The 23,096-nt window shown below is 31.9% G+C and overlaps 3 protein-coding genes across 10 annotated transcripts; 1 reads left to right on the top strand and 2 right to left on the bottom strand.

Annotated features, from left to right (window-relative positions):
- Positions 1 to 322: 322 nt before the first annotated feature.
- LOC116029778 lies at positions 323 to 1,636 on the bottom strand. The gene is made up of 3 exons (XM_031271821.1): positions 1,623 to 1,636; positions 1,022 to 1,104; positions 323 to 909 (listed from the first exon to the last, which is right to left on the bottom strand). Exons 1-3 carry the CDS (start codon positions 1,634 to 1,636, stop codon positions 323 to 325), a joined length of 684 nt encoding a protein of 227 aa, XP_031127681.1.
- Positions 1,637 to 2,152: 516 nt separating this feature from the next.
- On the bottom strand, positions 2,153 to 4,171 carry LOC116029777. Its single transcript, XM_031271820.1, has 6 exons — positions 4,006 to 4,171; positions 3,828 to 3,924; positions 3,438 to 3,562; positions 2,685 to 2,929; positions 2,388 to 2,609; positions 2,153 to 2,311 (listed from the first exon to the last, which is right to left on the bottom strand). The coding sequence occupies exons 1-6, from the start codon at positions 4,169 to 4,171 to the stop codon at positions 2,153 to 2,155; spliced, it is 1,014 nt and encodes a 337-aa protein (XP_031127680.1).
- A 5,533-nt stretch (positions 4,172 to 9,704) lies between these two features.
- Positions 9,705 to 16,901, top strand: LOC116029370 (pentatricopeptide repeat-containing protein At5g62370-like). 8 transcript variants are annotated; one of them, XR_004100326.1, is made up of 10 exons: positions 9,705 to 9,888; positions 10,447 to 11,842; positions 11,927 to 11,959; positions 12,002 to 13,094; positions 13,658 to 13,862; positions 14,011 to 14,087; positions 14,200 to 14,338; positions 15,416 to 15,639; positions 15,815 to 16,079; positions 16,426 to 16,901. XR_004100326.1 is itself a non-coding variant. In XM_031271349.1 (4 exons), exons 2-4 carry the CDS (start codon positions 10,490 to 10,492, stop codon positions 13,589 to 13,591), a joined length of 2,976 nt encoding a protein of 991 aa, XP_031127209.1. In that variant the 5' UTR covers positions 9,705 to 9,888; positions 10,447 to 10,489; the 3' UTR covers positions 13,592 to 13,788. The 8 variants fall into 8 exon arrangements, 1 of the variants encoding a protein (XP_031127209.1); XR_004100325.1 differs by having other exon boundaries at positions 15,798 to 16,079; XR_004100324.1 differs by having other exon boundaries at positions 15,416 to 15,648.
- Positions 16,902 to 23,096: the final 6,195 nt, after the last annotated feature.

The following is a 23,096-nucleotide window of genomic DNA, read 5'->3' as shown; positions in this document are numbered from 1 at the left end:
GGCGGAATATCGATCTCAGACAACCCATTGTTTACAACCCCTGTTATCCCATCTCCTATATTTGCAATCCATTTTGAAAACCAATCAACCGTCTGCCTATCTTCCTCTGAAGCTAAGCTCCGTAGTCTCAAGTTTTTTGTGAGCCTCAATACCTTGCAATTTGTCCAGAGGTATGAAGAATTAATAGTTGCTCCGACAACTATCGGTCTCGTTGCTTTGGGAATAACTGGAAGAATTTGTCTAAAATCACCGCCCAAAACTACTATTTTTCCACCAAATGTCTTTTCAACACTACCCAGTATGGCAAATCTCAATAGATCCCTCATGGTTTTGTCCAAGGCTCAAAACAGTGTTTGTGAGTCATTGGTGCTTCATCCCATATTCTCAATTTGCTTCTAATTATAAGCTCAGCAAGGTCACTACCTTGCAATATATTGCACGTGGAATCTTCATTCAATGAGAGTGGTATAGCAAATCTAGAATGCGTTGTCCTTCCTCCAGGTAATAATAAAGATGCTATTCCACTTGAAGCAACATTCAGAACAATATCTCCGCGGCTCCTTATCATTGAGGATAACGTCCTCCACACGAATGTCTTGCCTGTTCCTCCATAACCATACACAAAGAAGAGTCCACCTCCATTACAATCAATATCATTCATCAGAGAGTCGTAAACATTCTTTTGCTCATCCGTCAATTGTGTTACTAATGTTTCATGCTCTATCTTCAACGATTCCTTATCATACGCCAACTCTTCAGCTATCAACATGTTTTCCATAAACCCGATGTTGGTTTCATCTGGAAGTAGCATTTCTGGAAAGTCTCTCAGACTCTTCCCCCACAAAGATAACAATTTCTCCAACTCCACAAGAGCAAACTGTTTCTTATCGGAATCTGATAACAACAGATCTTCATGGTCCAAAAATAAAACAAAAAAATGATCAAATAATTTAATTTTATAAATAATAAATAATGATAAGCAAATGAATAAGTAGAATAATTTTTTTGTATGTCGAAATACCTGGATTGTTCATGCGACGTCGATGATGAAACTGTGCATCTTCTGCAAGAAATTCCCAAACAGCATCCCATACGACTTCTGGCCTACTGATTGTACTTGAACTCAGAAGCGTAGCAAACAATCGTCTTAAAGTAGACGCGGATGCCTAGTATTTTTTTAGTATTTTTTGTTGTCATGAGTATTATTATTGTTTTGGAAAATGACCAAATAAGCTCTCAAGCTATTTGGAAAAGTTTAATTACAATCTCAAAGTGTTTGACATTGTTTTTATGGTGGTAGAAATAGTATATATTTTTGTTTTGAGTTAATAAATGAATGATAAAATGTGGGGAACATGTGTAAGTGTTTGAGAAAATTTCGGGGAATGAAAGACCAGAAGGAAGCAATTTCCCCTCACAATCTCCATCTCCATTTATTTCTCTCTCACTATTTTCTTGAGGAAATCAAATCAAAACTGGTTGGAAATGAGCACAAATTTTCGCAACACAATCTATGCTAAATTCATAATTAAATAGTAACAAATTTATTTTTCGCCATATCTTTTTGCAAGCCTGGTTCAACTACAATGGAAAGCGAGAAGCAACACAATATAGAAGCATACCTGTATAGGCCCATCCTTTTGGCGAGGTTAGATATTTACTCATAGTCTCTTCTATCCCTTTTATCTCTAGATACAACTTCTTGGTCCTCACTGCGTGATAATAAGCTAAGTTTCCATTTCCACTCGTCAATGTTGGCAACTGATGATGATACCTACAATTAATTCTTGGTTTTAGAATCACTTGCCTTCATAGTTTAAATCTATCCAACAGTAAATAATAATAAGTTTTTTACATTGTTTCATCAAGTATTAATGTAAACATAATTGTTAACTTTACTCATGTGTTAGATCATGAGTCTCACTATCTAAATTTACAATAAAAAACAAATTTTTCAAAACAGTGGCAGCATTTTGAAGATTGTTTAAAAGAATAATACAAAAACATAACATCAAATTATAGCATGGATTAAACAAAAGTGTAAAACTTAACAGAATAAACCATCTGTTAAGTGTTAAGTCTATTCAAAGTAATAAAAACACCAAATGAAATACATATTGTTCATGTTTAAACAGCTCCAAAATAGCAAAGGCTAGAATGGGTTGGGCTCATTCTTAGGCTTTTTCAAAGTCTTTGAAGATGATGAACAATCCATGTTTATTCTCTTCAAAGATTGCTGCTCAGGAGTGCTTTCATCAAGAATGATTACTTCTGGATTAGACGAAGTTATAACTTCTAGTGGTTCAATGCCCTGATTCAAAAAAATAACAAACATTAGCATAAAAGAATTTAAAACAATATTTAAAAACATGTTAAATAGTACAAACTTGTCCAAAATTTTCATTGAATTCTTTTTCTGCAGCAAGCTTCCTAATCACACTGCCTTGTTCTCCCTTTTTGAAAGAATTGCTTATTGCTTCGTCAGCTTGCACTCTTAGAACAGTAAAAGCATCATTTCCTCTGTACTTAAATTGATCCTCTCTTGTAACTATCCTGAACTTCATGGTCTTTCCAATTAATCCCTCAATCTCATTGGGCATACAACCCTCCTATGCCAACCAAATAAACATTAAATAGCATAAAACGGATAATATTATTAACATGGTCAAAAAAAAGTCACTAACCTCAGAATATTTCCCCTTTAACTCGCTAGCAGTGATCCCTAATAGAGGCGAACACACATTATCCCAAAGAATTAGTTGTCCATCTTGCTCATCATCAAGTATATCAATAACCAATTTATACTTAATTATTTCGTGAGGACTCTCTTGGCCACATGACTTACAATACATTTGATCATTAATTTCTTGAAGTTTCTTCCCACAACCCTTATTCTTACATGCAATGAAGTACCAATCGCGTTGAATATCTGAAATTTCTCCAACGACCCAAAATTCTCCTATCTATAAATGGTATTTAAAATGCGTTAGCAATTGAGCAATTGAATATTGAAATGAATTTAATATAAATTGAGTATAAATGTTTTTGACCTTCTTTTCATCATAAATATCCATTAAAGAAGTCACTATGATATTCTAATTTGACATAGTTTCCAACGATCCCGATCCCGTGTTTCTGGATCTTGAGCTTATACTCCGTATTGGAGTCAAGAACCTAGGCAAACTACTTAAAACAAATAACTTGTATTCATAAAATATATTACCAAAAACATATTATATTACGGTGTGACTAAAGTAAATTGTATCAATACCTATCCTTTGAAAGCAAAAAGCTCGGGGCATTCATAGTTGAACAAAACCCTAGTTGCAGTATACGAACTGGAAATCCTAATCTCACCATCTAATATACAAAAAGTATTTGTAAATAAGTATATCCCACACAAATAAAATAAAATATACCATTATGTTATTACTCACCATCAGTGACCCTGTCTCTACATAATTGTAGTATAACAATCAATGGGTCTGTTAAAGCAACATTAAAAAAAGGCAAAACGGAATCCACATGCTCGTCCCATAAGGTTACGGTCAATCGACTTTCCCTGAATAAAAACAAATTAATTCACCAATAACGTGCCAAAGTGCCAAACAAATATTTCCAAATCAATCAAAGCATTCAAGGGGAGTCACGTCTTACTAACTTTTATTTCATTTTATATCGTGTCATTTAATTATTTCATAATTATTGTAATTATTATAGACTTCTGCATCTTTAATATTATTTACAAAAGAATATTTACGGTCAATATATTATTTTTGTATTTTGAAATAAGATAATAAGGCATAACAAATTACAAAAGTGCATACCTACAATCCTCAATAACAAAATCAATCAACCTTTGGGAATTTTGTTTAACTTGAATATCTTTTGGCTGATGAATGGAAACGACACGACCAATCAAATCTGTGAAAATAATAAATACATTAACATGAGATAGGATTTGTATAACATTAAATATAAAACAACATTAGAATGATAACTTACCAATTAACTGGTTACAATCAACACCTCCTGGAGCCTTTAAGGATCCAAAATCCTTAAATTGAAACATGTTTTTCGGAAAAATGGAATCATCTTGATCCGAAAAACTAATCACCGTATCATTGTTTGCTTTCAGGATGTATTTGTGCTCACATGTCTTAAACCTCATGCGAGATGTATGCACAATGAAATTCTGAACGTCATAAACATTTCCTTCCCTCAAAAGAGTACTGAATTTTTGAACATATTCTTTTGGAATTTGTAAATGGATGCAAATTCCCTATGAGAATCATTCAGTAATTAAAATTATTATCTAGATATTTAATAAAAGAGAAAATTTTGTTGTTTAAATAATGTAGTAATTTTAATGTAGTACTCAATAATAATAATAATAATAATGTATAATGCAATACATACCTTATAGTCATGAAATAAGCACTCTAGAGTTTGGTGGTTCAGTGATGTGCGTTGATATTCTTTAGAAAAATAATAACGCATTAAACGAAGGCATATGGATGTTTTTCTTGTCCTAAGAGAGAGTTGGGATGCAGAAAGAAGACTTGAATCCATACTTTATTGTTGAATAGAATGAAAAAATATTATGTATGTAAATTGATCATGAGGTGTAGCATATATATATATATGAATAAAATGGAGTAAGATTGACCACTTTAGTAGGATATTACCATTTGAAATTTGGTTATAATTAAAGCATGTGCTCCATCTCAACTAAAAGCCTAAGCTTGTAGTTGGATTGACTTTGATGGGCTCCAAGCAATACGTGGACCATAGACTTTTTTTACGGGTGGTGCAGAGTTTCAAACCCATGACCTTTTGCATGGCTCTAATACCAAATTAAAGCATGTGCTCCATCTCAACTAAAAACCTAAGCTTGTAGTTTGACTGCACATATTTATATTTATATTATATTTATGCTCAATAGTTATAAATTAAAATGTGATAAACTTTCATATTTGCCTCATAAAAAAGAGATATAGTACATAATAGTAGAATGGCGGAGTAAAGAAATAATACATAATAATACATAATACATAATACATAATAATAAAAAATATTTGACTATAGTTAATATTTTAAATAATTAGTTTATTTTTGTAATGTACATAAATAACAAAAAGACTAAACTTGTTCAATAATTTGATTAATTTAAAATTGAATTACCATGTGGGTGAAATTATATTGTTCTTTGGGTGAAACTTGTTCAATAATTTGATTAATAATTGAATTAATTTGATTAATTTTGAATCAAACTAATTGAATGTTTATTTTGAGAAATTGTTACCTAATCAATCACACTAAATTATAAAGAAAATATATTAGGAAAGACAATTATGATGATAATAAGAAAAAATTCTAGCCAAGGACCTTGTGATCCAGTGGCATCAAACCCTAGGTTGAGAAAGTAGTTATGAACAGACACAGGAAATTCACGTACCTTTTTAGGTACATAAATATATATAAGGTTAGGAAAATTATTGGGCTCAAAATAACATATTTTAAGGGTAATATAGGTTTAGGAAAGTGTAATAGGCATAAAATAATTTTACTCAAATGATTGTAGTCACGTAAAATATAATAGAATATTTATATAGACTATATAGTAAACTAATTTATTTAAAAGAATATTTATATAGTAAAATAGTTTACTAAAAACAATAATATTTAAAATAAAATATTAAAATAACCAAGGTATCACAGATTGAGAAGAGATCTTTTTTTTTATCATTTACTTTCCAAATTTATTAAATAATTACTAAAAAAATAATACATAATAATAAAAAATATTTGACTATAGTAAATATTTTAAATAATTAGTTTTTTTTGTAATGTACATAAATAACAAAAAGACTAAACTTGTTCAATATTTTGATTAATTTAAAATTGAATTACCGTGTGGGTGAAATTATATTGTTCTTTGGGTGAAACTTGTTCAATAATTTGATTAATAATTGAATTAATTTGATTAATTTTGAATCAAACTAATTGAATGTTTATTTTGAGAAATTGTTACCTAATCAATCACACTAAATTATAAAGAAAATATATTAGGAAAGACAATTATGATGATAATAAGAAAAAATTCTAGCCAAGGACCTTGTGATCCAGTGGCATCAAACCCTAGGTTGAGAAAGTAGTTATGAACAGACACAGGAAATTCACGTACCTTTTTAGGTACATAAATATATATAAGGTTAGGAAAATTATTGGGCTCAAAATAACATATTTTAAGGGTAATATAGGTTTAGGAAAGTGTAATAGGCATAAAATAATTTTACTCAAATGATTGTAGTCACGTAAAATATAATAGAATATTTATATAGACTATATAGTAAACTAATTTATTTAAAAGAATATTTATATAGTAAAATAGTTTACTAAAAACAATAATATTTAAAATAAAATATTAAAATAACCAAGGTATCACAGATTGAGAAGAGATCTTTTTTTTTATCATTTACTTTCCAAATTTATTAAATAATTACTAAAAAAATAATACATAATAATAAAAAATATTTGACTATAGTAAATATTTTAAATAATTAGTTTTTTTTGTAATGTACATAAATAACAAAAAGACTAAACTTGTTCAATATTTTGATTAATTTAAAATTGAATTACCGTGTGGGTGAAATTATATTATTCTTTGGGTGAAACTTGTTCAATAATTTGATTAATAATTGAATTAATTTGATTAATTTTGAATCAAATTAATTGAATTTTTATTTTTAGAAATTGTTACCTAATCAATCACACTAAATTATAAAGAATATATTAGGAAAGACAATTATGATGATAAGAAGAAAAAATTTTGTATAGCATAATATAAATATATATATATACAAGATGATATATATATATATATATATATATATACATATATATATATATATACATATATGTGTATATATATATATATATGTGTGTATATATATATATATGTATATATATATATATGTGTATATATATATATATATATATAGAGTTAGGATCATATGAGATTATATATATATATATATATATAGAGTTAGGATCATATGAGATCACATATATATATATATATATAGAGTTAGGATCATATGAGATCACTTGTTTAGATATATATATAGAGTTAGGATCATATGAGATCACTTGTTTAGGTAAGATCGTGAGATCAGATCTTGTGCATCCATTTAATAATTTAATGGTCTAGATCGATTTAAGATGATAAGTTGAAGTGTGCGAACGGTAATAAAATGTGTGCGAATGGTGATTAAGTGTGTGCGGACGGTGATTAAATGCATGCAAACGGTGATTAAATGTGTGAGAACAGTGATTGATGTACAAGATTTGATCTTAAAATTTTTTAATGGTCTAGATTTATTAAGATTCCAAGTTGAAGTGTGTGCGAACGGTGATTAAATGTGCGCGAATGAAGTGTGTGTGTCAATCAATCTAGACCATTAAAAAGTATTACATGGATGCACAAGATGTGATCTCATGATCTTACCTAAGCAAGTTGTCTCACTGGAACCCTCTATATATATATATATATATATTACACACTAAGCTTACATGTTCTTCCCACGAATTAATATATAACACACTAACTTCAAAATCACTAATACTGCCGGCGTAGTACAGCTTCGTGCATACAAAGCTGTATACTTTGTCTCTACAACGGCCGCTGACGATGGCGGTGGAGAAATACGTGGCAAGTTTTCTCACCCTTAATTTCATCGAATCGGACATGAAGGCGGAATCTGAGTCATCGACGATGGGGAAAGGGTGATGCCGTCGTTGTTAAGAAACATGACAGTGTTCTTTCCTTTTGAAGCCTTGATCTGCAATGTCTAGAGCATCATTCATGTGCGATGGTCGTCGGAGAGATGAGTGAATTTTTGAGTGGTAAAAGAAAGTAGACAAAAGGAAAGAAAACAAAAAGAAAAAAATTATAATAATTTTATAGGGGTAGCAGGCTAGCAGCCGAAAATGGCTTGCTACCCCCACACACACATATCAATTCATGGGGATTGGGGAATTGAAAAAAATATAAGGAGTAGACTTTTTGAAAACTTTTTTGAGTTTCCTATATATGTGATTTATACTTCTCATATGTTTGTACATTTCTTATCTTCAAAATCAAGTCTTTTTGATTCTTTAAGCATACAAACTCTAATTCTCTTAAAAATCTCTCTCATTTAGTTCCAGAATACAAGTCCTATAGAATGAGAAAAATAACAACTTCAGCAGTCATAGGAAGAAAGGTGAAGTGAACCTTCTGGAATAGGATAAAGGGATTGACAGCCAAGCATCACCAAATCCTCTAAGAAGGTTCACAATGGACATAGTGGATAATTAGTAATTAATATTATTAATAATACTATTATTATTTAAAAAAAGAAGTAATGCTATTAATAATTACTTCTGAGATGGCGGACCTGCAATGGTATTGATGTAAGGCTATCCTTATCCCAAAAATTTCTCTCACTTTCTAAAATGGGTCTCACTTCCACATCATTAAATTTATAAATTTTCTATTATTTATACTACATCCCTGCAAATTTGACAATTTTTAAAAATGGGGTCCACTTTCATTTTATATTATATATATAATAATAAAATAATAAAAAAGAAATAAAAAAGTAAAAAAAAAATATTTATGGCAGCTTCTGCTGCCTTTGACAGCAACCGAAATAGTACAGAGATGGCAGCCAAGTGTTTAGCAAACTTGCTATTTTAGCAAGTTTGCTAATGATTCAAGGTACTGCTATATGTTGGTGCCTATGGTCTATGGAAAGCAAAAAATTAAAGATAAATAATAAATAATAAATAAAAATAGTGTATATATATATATATATATATATAGTATTATGTCTTTTTTTTTAATTATTGAGTTAGATGAATAATTTTTTTTTAAATTTATTTATATTGTGTAATGTGACCATGTACTTATTTTATTTAAAATAATATTTTGATGCAGACGATAAAGAAAATTTATTGGACGATAAAGAAAATTTATTGGAAGAGACCGTTAGTTATCAATTTATTACAATCCAAAATTGTTTGTATGGTGTTTTCCAAGGAAATTATTATACACCTATAAACATTGTATACAATAGTAAGTGTATGGTGTTAATTGTTATTTTATTATTTTAATTTTTTTTCATATTTATAGTGAATACTATTTTTAGCGGATTTGAAAATATGATTTATTTCTATATATTCATTTCTCGCAAGATCGGAGTTTAGTCAAGTCGTCAATTTAATAATGAAATTGCATCATCAATTAATATACAATCGCAAGGCATTTTAGGCAAAACAATTCATTCTTAAGTCGCTCATGATACGAGTGATAAGTTTTGATATTTTGGAATAAAATTATGTTTACATAGAGTTGTTAAAATTGTAATCATTTTAGAAGCAAATTGATTATTTGTTTTTAATACAAATGTTCTATGTATTTTGCTTTATATTTTGGATTTTTAACATGATTATAATTAAGTTAAAAAAAAAAGACATGCTTATGATGCTATATTTGTAGTTTATTATCACAATACACAATATTTTGTACATTATTACAATAAAATAAGATTACAAATTAAAATGTATGGAGTAATTTTGGGCGGGTACAATGCTAGTTAGTCATTATACAAATAAAGTAATTTTAGTATATTAAAAATGTATATACTCAGTACTCCTCTGTCGCCTCTGTCTTCTCTCCTTTGCCTCGCGCCCTCCCAGTAGCCACCGACCACCAGACACCGTCACACTAGTCGCCGACTCGCTGACTCGCCGCTTCGCCAACTTTATCTTAAAGCTTCAACCGTCGCCAGATGCCCAGCTCCTTCTTCCACCACAGACTCTGTCTTCACCCTCAGGCCTCAGGTTCATAGTTCTTCCAGCAAATCTTATTATGGTTTTGCCCTAATTTTCCAATTATTCTTTTGTTAATTGTACCTTTATTACTTGGATATGTGGTAATTTGGGTATGTCATATGTGATCAAATTTGTTGGAATTGTTTGCTGTTTGGTGGCTCTCTTTGATCAAATTTGCGTAAAGCTTGAAAGGACATATTTCTGGCAAAGCAGCTGTGGAAATTTTCTTTTGATGTGGTTCAATGTGTTTCCAGTTTAAATAATGTGGCTGTAAGCAGTGGCCAAATGTTTCAAACTGCTCGACTTCTTAAAAAATGCGAGCAACTAATGTTTGCTGTGATACCTTATTTTGTATTAGTTTTGATGTTTACTCTGTAAAGCTAAAGTGGATATTATGTGAATTCCTTTCTGTTAACTTCTAGCACTATTGCAGTTGAGCTCTACTTTGATAATTCTCTTTGGTTCTCCCTTTGATAATGCCTGATACTGCACGAATGCTTCAAAGTTTTTCTGCACTAGTGGTTTATTTATATCCTCCCCTAACAGTAATGGCATTCTGTGTGGCAGTGAGAACTGAGAAGTGTGACATTTTTGTGGCAGACTCCAAAGAATGGCCAAGTATAGATCCTTTCCACACAATCCACTCCAGCCCTTGTTCTTTTCCCACAAAATACCCTTCACCTCTTGCCCTTTACCTTTAGAATCTCCTCCACAATCTGCTATTGGAGCACACCCAGATGACCTAAGAGTCGCGTGCTTTTCAGCATTAGAGCAGCTAATTCGACGCGGATTAGTGAATTCCGCACAGAAGCTTGTTCAGAGAATTATAAAGCATTCCTCATCGGTCCATGAAGCCGTCTCTGCTGTTGATTTTGCACTTTCTAGGGGAGTCGAGCTCGATATCAAGAGTTATGATTTTCTTATCAGAAAACTTGCGACTTGTGGCAAAGCCAGGATGGCAGAGGCAGTTTATGTTGACTTCATTTTGAGCAGAGGAGTTGAGCCGGATCATTATTTATTGAATTCTATGGTTCTTTGTTATTCTAAGTTGGGTAAGTTGGAGGAAGCGAAGTCTCAATTTGATAGACTTCTTGCAATGGAAATTATGCCTTGCAGTGCAGCGTGCAGTGAAATTATTAGAGAGTTTTGTGTACAAAACCGAGTCCTTGAGGGATTTCATGTGTTTCTTGAAGTTTGTGATGCTGAATTTGTACTGAACCTCCAGTGCTACAATGAGTTGGTGGATGGGTTGAGCTCAAGAGGGTACATAGACGAAGCACTTTGTGTGTATGACTTAATGTGTGATAAAGGGGTGCCACCCACTATTCATTTGCTCAAAAAATTGGTTTTCGTGCTTTGTCGGAGTGGTCGGGTTGAGGAGGCTGAGTTGTTAAGTTTGAACATGGAATCTTTTGGTTTCTTTCTTGATAAAGTCATGTACACGGCTCTTATCAATGGGTATTGCCAGAAAAGAAGTATGAGGATGGCTATGAGATTGTTTTACAGAATGCTGAAAATGGGCTGCCAGCCAGATAATTATACATGCAACACATTGATGCATGGTTTTTTGAACTTAGGCGTGTTTGAAAAAATTCCTGTGTTGCATCACCAGATGGAAGAGCTGGGGTTGAAGCTTAATGTTGTGAGTTACCAAATCATGATTAGCAAGTGTTGCAAGGTTTTTAAAGTTGATTGTGCATTGGCCCTGTTAAATAGTATGATACAGTGCAATTTAGCACCCACTGTATACTGTTACACGCCTTTACTTGCTGCACTTTATAAGGAAAATCGATTAGCAGAAGTTGATCAATTGTATAATCAGTTGTTTGATCATGGACTTCTTCCTGATGAAGTTCTCTTCTTCACTGTAGTAAAAAACCATGTAGAAGGGCATGAGATTAATCTGGCTCATAATTTTGTGGCAGAAATTGCCAAAAATGGGTGTGGCATTGACCTCTCAGACATCTGTAGCACCAGAAATGGGTGTGGCATTGACCTCTCAGACATCTGTAGCACCAGTAGTAAATCTGCTGATGACCTCTCAGACATCTGTAGCACCAGTAGTAAATCTGCTGATGACATCATGCTTGAGACTGATCTTCTCCTGGAATCTGCTGATGACATCATGCTTGAGACTGATCTTCTCCTGGAAGAAATTTTTTCACGAAACTCAGGTTTAGCTTGTGTTGCTTTTAATATATACATGACTGCACTGTGTTATGGAGGCAGACTTGAGGCTGCTTTGCTATGCATGGATAAAATGTCAAATCTTTCTCTTCAGCCTTCACTCCCAGCTTACAACTCCATCATTAGGTGTCTTTACCAGAAAGGACGAGGAGAGGATGCTAAATCCCTTGTTAAAGTAATGCAAGACCAAGGTCTAGTTCCAAGCATGCTAACATTCTTAATAATGGCGAATGAGCAATGTAAACAGGGTGACTTGCCATCAGCTATTGGGATTTTAGATCAACTAGAAGATAGTGGAATGAAGCCTAGTGTCGCTATATATGACTCTATAATAGGGCATTTGACTAGAGAGAAGAGAGTACCGGAAGCATTAGAATTGTTTGCTAGAATGCGTGAGGCTGGAACTCTCCCTGATGAAAATATGTTTGTAACAATGATTAATGGTCTCTCAAAGAACGGACAAGCAATTGCAGCTCATGAACTCTTTGAGAAAATGTCGGAGTGTGGTATTCGACCAGGCTACCGGGCTTACACCGCACTTATAAATGGATTTGTTAAGAAAAACATGATAGCAAAGGGGTGCCTATATCTTGATAGAATGTTCAAAGAGGGATTTATGCCCAATGCTGCTCTTTATACATCTCTGATCAACCAATTTTTAAGGAAGGGAGAAATTGGATTTGCGCTTCAGTTAGTTGATTTGATGGAGAGAACTCAGATTGAGCAAGATATGATAACCCATGTTGCATTGGTTAGTGGTGTTTGCAGAAATATTCGATACATTAGTAGGAAATGGCATGAATCACAAAGACAATTTGAGAAGCCAAAGTCTATGCTTTACGATCTACTCTGCCAGTATACCAATTTTTCAAAGGGGAAAGATTTGAAATTTTTTTTCAGTTCAAGGAAAGAACTAAAAGTTTTTGCACTGAAATTGATCAGCAAAGTGGAAGAAACTAATTTTCTTCCGAACTTATACCTGCATAATGGCGTGATTGCTGGATATTGTTGGGCAAATAATATGCAAGGTGCGTATCATCATCTTGATATGATGATAAGAAAAGGATTGCTTCCTAATCATGTCACTTTTACTATTCTCATTGATGGGCATATTCAGAATGGTAAAATTGATCTTGCTATTAATCTTTTCAATAAAATGAATGAACTTGGATGTGTTCCTGATAATATAGTATACAACACATTGATAAGAGGCTTTTGTAAATCTGGAAGACTTCTTGATGCATTATCAGTCTCAAATACTATGCTTAAGAAAGGGCTCTCCCCTTCTAAGGCATCATATGAAAATCTGCTACAGTGTTTTTGTGCAAATAAGTGGACAGTCCATGCTCTCAAGATTCTTGAAGATATGCTTGCCCATGAATATATCCCTTGCGGATTTAATCTTAACTGGTTGGTTTGCATATTATGTGAAGAAAAGAAATGCAATGAAGCTTACATTGTGCAAACTCTAAAGTCAAGGAGAAGAATATTATCAAAGAAAGTGTCAAAGGGACTCTTAGTTTAGTATTTTTTATTGCAACTGGGATATTGTTGAGCTATTGACTACAAGTTTGTGCTATTTGAAAAGCAGGGGTTACAATGACTAAATCAATCTGCTATCTCATGATTCACCAAAACAAAATCTGCTATCTCACGGACATGGGAGATGATGAGTGTTTCACTAATGATACATTAAGTATGGATGTTACAGTGGTCACTGGATGACAGTGCAATAAGCACTTTGGATTCTCCAGTTGATCTTGAAGGCTTTTAGGGGTTCTTGTCTTAAGTTGAAGGTATACATTTGTTGCTATTTAATTGATTTGCTAACTGCTTTGGACTAATTTTTCCTCAATATTTTCTGAAAATGGGATAGGTTGTGCTAGTGCTTTTATAAAGGCTTTCTGTCTCTAATTTTTTTTTAGCTGAACATCTTTTATACAGACTCTAGAACTTCATCAGTTACTGAGACCAATAGTTTCAGCAGCAGAATCATCTTGTCTTCAGACTATTCAACATAGGTAGATGAATCATCTCAGATTATAATTTTTTTTCAAATCAGTAATAGTCATCTTGGAATCTCCAGATATTCTAAATCTATAGTCATCTTGGACTGAATTGTGGCTCCCACAGGATGAGATCTTCAGCTGGTCAATTGGGTGCCTGTCAAGGGCTTCAATGGAGCACCTGCCAATAGCTTCAGCCAGTGAAATCTTTGCCAGAGGCTCCAATAGGTGCCACTGTGCCTACCAAAAGCTTCCATTCTGAGAAGGTCAGCACTTACTACTTAGCAACTTTGTTGAATCAAACCTTTTCTAGCCCAACCCAAGTAGTTTTGTATTTTGAATTACTTTATCTTAAAATACTACAAAACTCCATTGCTTGGTTAATTAAGTAATTTGGAAGTTTGATTGTAAGAAAGCTGTGATGGCATATGGCCTCTTCTGCAACTGGAATGTTCCCCTTTTTCAAAAAACTGGAAAACAGAATGCCCAATTGAAAATAAATTGTTTTCTAAATTAGGAAGTATAGAAGAAAGTCCAAATTAATAAAGGAATTTGAAGAAAGTAATTTTTTTCATCAATATGACAAATGCAAATTCACACATGAACCTTCACTCCAATGACTGCTCTTACCTTCCTATCATCACCACCACAACTACCACTATTCATGCCACCGCTCTATATTATCCACACATCTCCATTTATTTCCACTATCACGATCACTACCCATGCAACGTATCCTTTACCACCACTGCTAATGCTAAACACTATTTCCCACTGTGAACAACTTGCTTGTGAAACTTTAAATTGTGTTTTAGGTTCAAATATAATTTATTCCTTGAGGTGATTGTAATTCTGATCTTGCTAATGTTTGAACTTATGAATTTTCACATGTCAGAAAATTTTACCAAGTATATTGAAGTTTTTGATTATTATATTTGAAAGGCATTAAAAAATTTGTGCATAATGAACACTCAGTCAGTGACTACGAAAGAAGTTTAATTACTCCATTAAAACAGTTCAGTATAAATTCAATTTCTTCATTACACTGTTCATAACACATACAAACATAACACTACATAAAAAACAAACAAGCAAGTTAAATGGGCATGGTAACAAAAATTTATATTTTGTTTTGAGGCTGGTGGTGCAGAGCCATACATAGGATCATCCGTTGAGGCCAATTTTGTATTTTGCCATTGGCTAATAAAACTTGTTAGTGGTTGTAGATAAGCATCACATTAAGTTTTGATTCCTTTTCACGTTGGTCAAGCACGATATCCTTTATGAATATATACAGAAGCATGTTCATCATACTGACAATTGTTTCCATCTTTTACTTCCAGGTCTTTGGCTCTTTGCATCTCCTGCAATTGAGTCTATTTAATGTGGCTCTACCTGAGATTCAGTTTCAAACGATTCCTCGATCAAATGTCCTTGAGTCTTGATTCTAACGATTGAACTTAAGATTCTGGACTCGTATATACGTCATATGGATGGATGCACTTTGGATACTGAAGGGGAAAAGGATAGAGTCATCAAGTGCCTTGAAGCTGCTATTCAAAGAAGAGTAAGTGAGGTGAGGGAGACTAACTATTTGCAAAAGTTTGCATTATTTCCATACATGTCCTATTGTCCTTAGCTTTATCATTATTATTTTTATATATGATGGAGGTGAGGGAGTGTTCCTTGTGTAAAGTATATATAAATCCTTCCCATTTTGGCTAGAGTTGAATTTGATGCAGGGCCTAAGATCGACTAGAACTATGTGCAAAGGACAGAGTAGGACTGCTATCTGATGTAACAAGAGTTGTGAGAGAAAATGGGCTGTTAGAGTTACAAGAGTGGGGGATTCAACTGTTGGGGAGCAAGGAGCGAATGTGTTGTACGTAAGAGATTCATCTGGAAATCCGGTGGACACGAAAATAATTGAAGGACTGCACAAAGAAATCGGGCAAAGGATGATGCTTAATGTGAAGAAAGTGGCAGCATATATGTGCATGTGCAAAGGTATGTACCACCTGAGACTGCTGGTTGGACTAAGACTAGCTTCTTCTTTGGGAGCTTACTGGGAAAATTCCATTAGTTTGTCAATAAATGGATTAATCTTGACTGACTATATAGCCTAGTCTAATACTCCCTCCGTCCCATTTTACCTGTCTTACTTTCCTTTTTAATCCGTCCCAAAATATTGTCCGCTTTCCTAAAATAAACACTATCACTTTTTTATTTTTCCTAAATTGCCCTTAGATTTCAAAATGTTAATGTAATATACAATTAATTTTTCTAGAGCCTAGTGTCTGCACAGGCATTACATCAATCAATTTACCCTGTATCCCTTTTTTTTTTTGACAAGGAGCAAATAATTTGCAACTCAAAGGGTTTAACATTACAGAGGAATATAGTCAAAACAACAACAAAACAGACAAATCTCAGAATTAACAACGGGTTCCGGCGGGGCTTGGGCGGTTGCGGCAGTATTTTCTTCGGAGACAAGTGCAGCCGCCGATTGGAACTCCGATGGGTGACGGTGGAGAACGGCTGGGCTTAGGTGGCTGCAGCAGTGTTTTCTTCCGGTAAGCTTTCTTACGTTACCGTCGATTCCAACCTCAACGAAGGTGTAGGTGAGGTCCATTAGGAAAGTTCCTTTCATTTTCAAACCCAGATCCCTTTCTCCTCCATTTCTTTTCTTAAACTTTACACAGTTTGAATAAATTTTGGGTTCAAGGTGATATACATGTTGAAATACATATTAAACTAGATATAATCTCAATATTTTGGATGAAGATGAAAGAATTAAGACAAGTATTTTAAGGATTGATTTATGAGAAATGGAGTCACAGAGAAGAAATACGATGGGAAAGTAAATGGGGTGCACAGTACAATAATTTTCTTCCGGATGAGCAGGGTCAAAATTGGAAAACGATACACCTCTTTATTGTTTTCTTAAACTGCGTGCAAAAAGGAAAGAAGACATCCTTTTCGGGACTGAGGGAGTAATAAAAAGTGTCAATAAATGGAAGTGATCGGGTCATTCTTAGTCCATATATTTTATATATACTACTATTACTACTAGCTTTTTGCCATGTCACAAATATCTTTTTTATTAGAATCATATATAGCATTGCCAAATATGATAGATAATATACCCCAATGGATGGGAAGCAACTACTCTTGACCAACCTAGCAGAGTAGCAGTGCAGATAGATCCAAGTAGTCAGCTCATCTCAGCAGCAGTTGATGGCAGTTCCACTCTCCAGTATTGCAGCAGTAAATGCAGCGGGGCGCATTCATAACATAAGACTCATAGCATAGCATTATGGACCAAACTAGATTGAAAAGACGAGGTACATGATTCATACTTGTAAGATACAAAATTTAATAACACAAGACAAAAAATCATAACACAAAACACATATAAGACACAATTTCGCAACACAATTTTACTTACTTTTCAGATTTAGGTATATAATTTGTTATCGACACAAATTTTACAACACAAGACACAAAAATCCATAACATAAGACACAATTACTAATTTGTTTCTGGTACAGAATTCATACTCATAAGGCAAAATTTTCAAACACAAGACACAAAAATTCATAATACAAAATACAAACACATGAATCAGGATCTATAGTGCATTATGAATCATGATCCATGGTATAACGATAGGCAATAAACATATTACGTATGTTTAATAATAAATTATGTGCACACAATTAATATATTTATGTATATTCAATTTATTTATAGGTACATATTTATGTATATTCAATTTATTTATAGGTACATAATTTGTTAATTGAAGGTAAATAATATGTTAATTACACCTTAACATGAATATCATTTTGAATCAAAGTTTAAAATGTAAGGTGAACTCTGATTTATGGGATAATTTGTCACGTAATCGTGTTATTGGAGTTAAAACTCATAAGATTATTGGGCCGTCCACTCAATCCACATGCCACAATGCTTAGAAGGACTCATGCGCAGCCCATCAACAACATTTAGTATGAAAATTTGTTTGAATTTCTTTCCAAACTCATGTTGAATTTTTACGTCAAATTTTAATGTAGATCATGGTCTATATAGTAGCGTAGAGTATGAAGTAATATGATATAGTTTGAATAATTTTAAGAAAAAATTTGTGACCGTTAATATTGTTAGACGACAAATTCTAATAAAATTTATGCAGTAGCCTCTTCCATCTTTGTTGTGTAGCCTCTTCTATCTTTGTTGTGATCTTTTTATCCGCTTCTTTCATCTTTGTTTTTCTTCTCAGCCTCTTTCATATTTGTTTTGTTGAGTGTATTTTCAGAGTTTTATCTACCATGTATCAATCAACAGATAGAAAGAACAAGAGTTCAATAACTGTGTGAATTATTCAATTTCATTTAATACACAATGTTGTTTTATTATAGCACCACGAAAGTGTCATTGTAATTCAACTACACTTTCACTTGAAAATATATCAAAAAACCTAATAAGTCTCAATCATGTTATATCCTTGATTTATGTCCCTCTTTTTGTATGCTAATAAATGTATACATTTTACTTTAAATGTTGTACACTTCAATGCTATTAGACAAAATTGTCCGTACTACATTCTTGTTATAAAAACCTGCCCTTATACCGTTATAACACCATTACCTTTTAACTCCATCATTATTACTATACACCTATATCTATCATATATTTTTCCTATTCTTTAATTATCATTTTATTAAAAGCATTATATAATTAATTTAATGGTTTTTCAAAAAAAAAAATTAATGGTTTTTTTTTTTGACAAAATATGGTTGATTATATTTTAATTAAATTTCTATGAATAGTAAATCATATATGTGTGTGTATAAATATATTATTTGTGCATATATACTTCAAATTATAAATTTTAATTATTTGTATTTATTAATGTTTTAATATTGGACATGAATTTTTGCGCATCACACATACAAAATACTAGTATACTCAATATGTGTTCACTAAGCCCCATGATATAGCTTAGAGTTTATTTCAACTACAGTTTCATATATATGTGTGTGTGTCATTTTATTTCAACTACAGTTTCATTTGACAATAATCATAATATACAGTCAACATGTGAGACATGCTATTCAATTTCATTTTATATATACATTGTAATTCCATTACTGATGCGTACACGGATTGCTTCCCGCAATAAGTGCACACTCAAGGAATCACTCAAGAACCTTTCGTGTCCAAAAGAGGATCTTACCTTGTAGACTCTTGGATTTTGAGATCCCAACTCTACAAATGCCTCACCAAACTAACAAATAATACTCTCAACCCTTAGATTATTAAGCAAGGCTAAGAATTAGAGTATTAGGAATCTAGCACTAGAATTAAGATACAAAAATAAAATTAGCTATATAATATGAGTAATAGTATTCTTTTTGGGTTTTTGGATATGTGTGTGAATATAAAGAACAAGATAAAGGGATAAACTAGCTTCTCACTAGCCTACCAAGATTGAATGCTTCTCACAAACAACCTAAACTTCAATGCACTTCTCATGCAAAGAAAAGAGAGAAATTTCACTCAAATTGAATTCTTACAAGGTGTGTCTCAAACCATTGGGTTTATGGGGTATTTATAGGGGAAAATAAGGTATTAAATATTCTAGGTCACTAATCCCACCCAAAATAAAAAATTACAACTTTGTAAAAGTAATTCCCACCCAAAATTAAAAATACAAAATAATTCCCCACCCAAAATTAAAATACAAAATAATTTCCCACCCAAAATTAAAAATACAACATTTTGCAAAAGTAATTTCCACCCAAAAATAAAAAATACAATTCTTGCAAAGTAGTTTCCCGCCTAAAAAAAAAATACACCTTGCAAATAATTTCACACCGGGAAATTTGATCTGATACTGAAGTCTGAATTGTCTTCAAAAGTTTTTATGTGAAGACAATTGAATAGAATTATTTTTCCAGATTGATCTTCTTCTTCACAAAAAGATGTTGGACTCCAATCTGTTTGCACAAGAGTGTTAAAAGCCTCTTGAATCTTCCTTGACTTAGATCTTGTTACCGGGCCACTCGAGACTTTTAATGGATCATTTATTTGTTGCATTCCGGTCTCATCAATTACAACAACAGTAAAGTATCATTCTAGTTTAACTACATATTTATTTGATAATATACACTTAATATGTGAGATTTGCTATTAAGTTTTATTTTTTACACACAAAAGTTTCATTTTATGTTGAGCACGTCGTAAACATTGAATCAGTTGAACGTAACGAATGTCGTTTCTTTATGTCGTTTTAGATCGTGGTCCACAATATAACGGTTTAATTTTGTCTAACACCTCTTGTACGCAAAAAGAGAACCAGTTAACACTTTGATAATTAATTTTTCATTTACCTATAATATGTTTTAGACGCATAATATATATCAAATTAAATTTATCACTCAAAAAAATCCGAATTCAATTTGACCCAATTCAAATAAAAAAAAAAAAGCTTCACTCAAAACATTATTTAAAAATGACCACTCAAGTACTGCTTTCTTACTAATTTTCTAACATTTTCCATAGAAAGTCGTGGCATAAAAATTGAGTGATAACAAGTAATTTTTGCTATTAATTCTGCACCTTTCAATTCTATACTTGGAGTAGTTATTGATGACATTAAGGAAGTCGGACTTTCAGTGATGTTAACTTTCTCTCTGTTAAGCGATAATCGTACCTCTCACGATGTTGTTAGGAAGATCGTTTTGACGTGGAGTGACTTGTCACACAATCTATCTTTTTCGTTGATGTAGTTGCTTCTGATTTAATTCAATAAGTTCTTTTTTTCAAAACATAAAGTAAAAATAATTGGTTGTTTATCTTTTTAAAATACAGTATGGTATGAAACTGGAGTGAAGAAAAATGGAAGTAGTTCCTATTAGCCGACGGTGTCGACCAGACCTCAACGTTTTTTGCGCAGTCTGAACAGCGCTTTCTAGACTTGTTCATTAATGATTAATCAAAACAGCAACGAAGAGGTCCAATATTGACCTTAAACATTTAGACACTTCCAGAAGTGCATTTTCAAAGTCTTTAATTTGATGTGTGCAGTAACGTCGGCCACACCACTACGGACACGTGACTTTACTGTACTCCACCTTCATCTTCCAGAAGTGCTTTTCAAAGTCTTTAATTTCATGTGTTTTTCTATTAGCTATATAGACCGTCTCACGGATCCTTATTCGTGAGACGGGTCGGGTCGGGTCAAAGCACCATGCAAATGTCATATTTATATGTGCAAATATCATACTTATATGCTCAAATATAACACTAATCAATAATACATTTTTTGTTACTTATAAGAGAAAAAGTAATACATTTTTCATAATAAGTAAGGTTGACAAGTGCCCCTTACTTATAAGGGCAAATATAATACTTTTGAGGAAAAAAGTAATACTTTTAAATTGAAATGTAAAAGTATTGTATTTTCCCTTAAAAGTATTACATTTACCCTTATAAGTAACAAAATTTTTATTCCTGATTAGTATTACATTTGAGCATATAAGTATGATATTTGTGCATATAAGTGTTACAATTGCATACTGGCCCGACCCGACCCGTCTCATGATGAGACGGTCTCACACAAGTTTTTGCCTGAAAATATATATCATCTATATTGAAATTAAATATCTTAATTTTATTTAGTAAATAGCATTTAAAAAAAAATCAACAAATATCACATAATATTTGGTAATAAAAAAAATACTATTTAGAGTAGCATTTTAAAGAAGAAATTATTTGTTTTCAAAAAAAAAAAAAAAAAAGAAGAAGAAATTATTTACTTCAAAACATGCTTCAGCCAAATATTTTTTTATTTTATTTTTTTAACAAAATGAACTGTGATTATTTTGAGCCCTGAGGATTCTCTTTGTTCCCCATCTGATATGAGACTACATCAGATGAATGGGCATGGCCAAGTAAAGTATAGAGGAGCCTTGAGGCTCCTAAGAGGCTCTTCTTTTGTTTCCTTTTGATTTGGGAAGATATAAGAGTCAATAAAGTTAGGCCTCAAATGTGAACTAAAGAATGTTGGTGTAATTGTTTGATAAATGAAAGATTTAGATTATTTTGATTTTAGTTTTTTCTTTGATTTTCTTACTTTATTATATAGTTTTCTTACCTTAAACACTCTCACATCCTGTTAATTAGTATAAACTTTAGTAACGAAATATTTCGTTAACTATTTATTATTCTTAACTTACTCATTAATTTCTGTTAAAAAAAAAAAGGTCTTAGGTTCGAACCTCATCTCATTAATAGTTTGCATAATTGTTGACCATATACTACGAATATGTCATAGTGTATTAAAAAATATAACATAAAATTTCACATGAACTTTGGTCAAATAATTAGCCCGACTAAATACATAGCATTCAAAGTTGAGCATAAAAATTACAAATAAGGAATCTTGAAAATCATTTTCTTGCATTTGTTTTTTAAAAAGGTTTAGGTTAAGTTTTTTTTTTTCTTCTTCCTTTTTTCAATTTAATTTATCTTATTTTGATTATATTTAGAACATGACTCAATATTAGAATTATGCTTTTGTATTATTGGAATGATTTAGGTCATTCTGATATTAATATTTGTTGTCTGTATTTCTATAATAGTACAATTGTGTATTACTTTACAAATATTGTACAATTATTTTTTTTATCCGACAAAATTACTTTTATATCATTTTCAGACCTGCGCAACCTAAACACCATTTTTCACATTAATTTTAAATTTCTTAAGAATTTATTAATTAGAAGAAAGTAATTTAATTTTTATTAGTTTGTAGTGATTTAATTCAATTGTTATTAGCTTATTAGTTTTATTAATTATGTTATAAGTAGGTTATCAAAATTAAGAGGTATAATATCAAGACTAATTCTATAGTATATATTATTATACTTTTTTTTTATTAAAAGTATAATTATATATAAATATAGTAAAGGAGAGCTTCCTAAATTAGAGTTATGTATTATCTTACTACGGTCTTGA

Source organism: Ipomoea triloba, chromosome 9, assembly GCF_003576645.1.
Source record: "Ipomoea triloba cultivar NCNSP0323 chromosome 9, ASM357664v1".
Classification (NCBI taxonomy): domain Eukaryota; kingdom Viridiplantae; phylum Streptophyta; class Magnoliopsida; order Solanales; family Convolvulaceae; genus Ipomoea; species Ipomoea triloba.
This window is presented reverse-complemented; position numbering and strand designations above follow the sequence as displayed.

What these genes read in the sequence shown, in the direction of transcription:
- LOC116029778 (XM_031271821.1), bottom strand. An exon ending in ACGTCGCATGAACAATCCAG is followed by an intron (nt 910 to 1,021) that starts GTATTTCGACAT and finishes TGGACCATGAAG; the next exon opens with ATCTGTTGTTATCAGATTCC.
- LOC116029777 (XM_031271820.1), bottom strand. Translation starts at nt 4,171, where the DNA reads ATGAGGTTTAAGACATGTGAGCACAAATACATCCTGAAAGCAAACAAT. An exon ending in TAAAGGGGAAATATTCTGAG is followed by an intron (nt 2,610 to 2,684) that starts GTTAGTGACTTT and finishes TGGTTGGCATAG; the next exon opens with GAGGGTTGTATGCCCAATGA. An exon ending in TCAATGAAAATTTTGGACAA is followed by an intron (nt 2,312 to 2,387) that starts GTTTGTACTATT and finishes TTTTTGAATCAG; the next exon opens with GGCATTGAACCACTAGAAGT.
- LOC116029370 (XM_031271349.1), top strand. Translation starts at nt 10,490, where the DNA reads ATGGCCAAGTATAGATCCTTTCCACACAATCCACTCCAGCCCTTGTTC. An exon ending in GTGGCATTGACCTCTCAGAC is followed by an intron (nt 11,843 to 11,926) that starts ATCTGTAGCACC and finishes GACCTCTCAGAC; the next exon opens with ATCTGTAGCACCAGTAGTAA. An exon ending in GTAGTAAATCTGCTGATGAC is followed by an intron (nt 11,960 to 12,001) that starts ATCATGCTTGAG and finishes TCTGCTGATGAC; the next exon opens with ATCATGCTTGAGACTGATCT.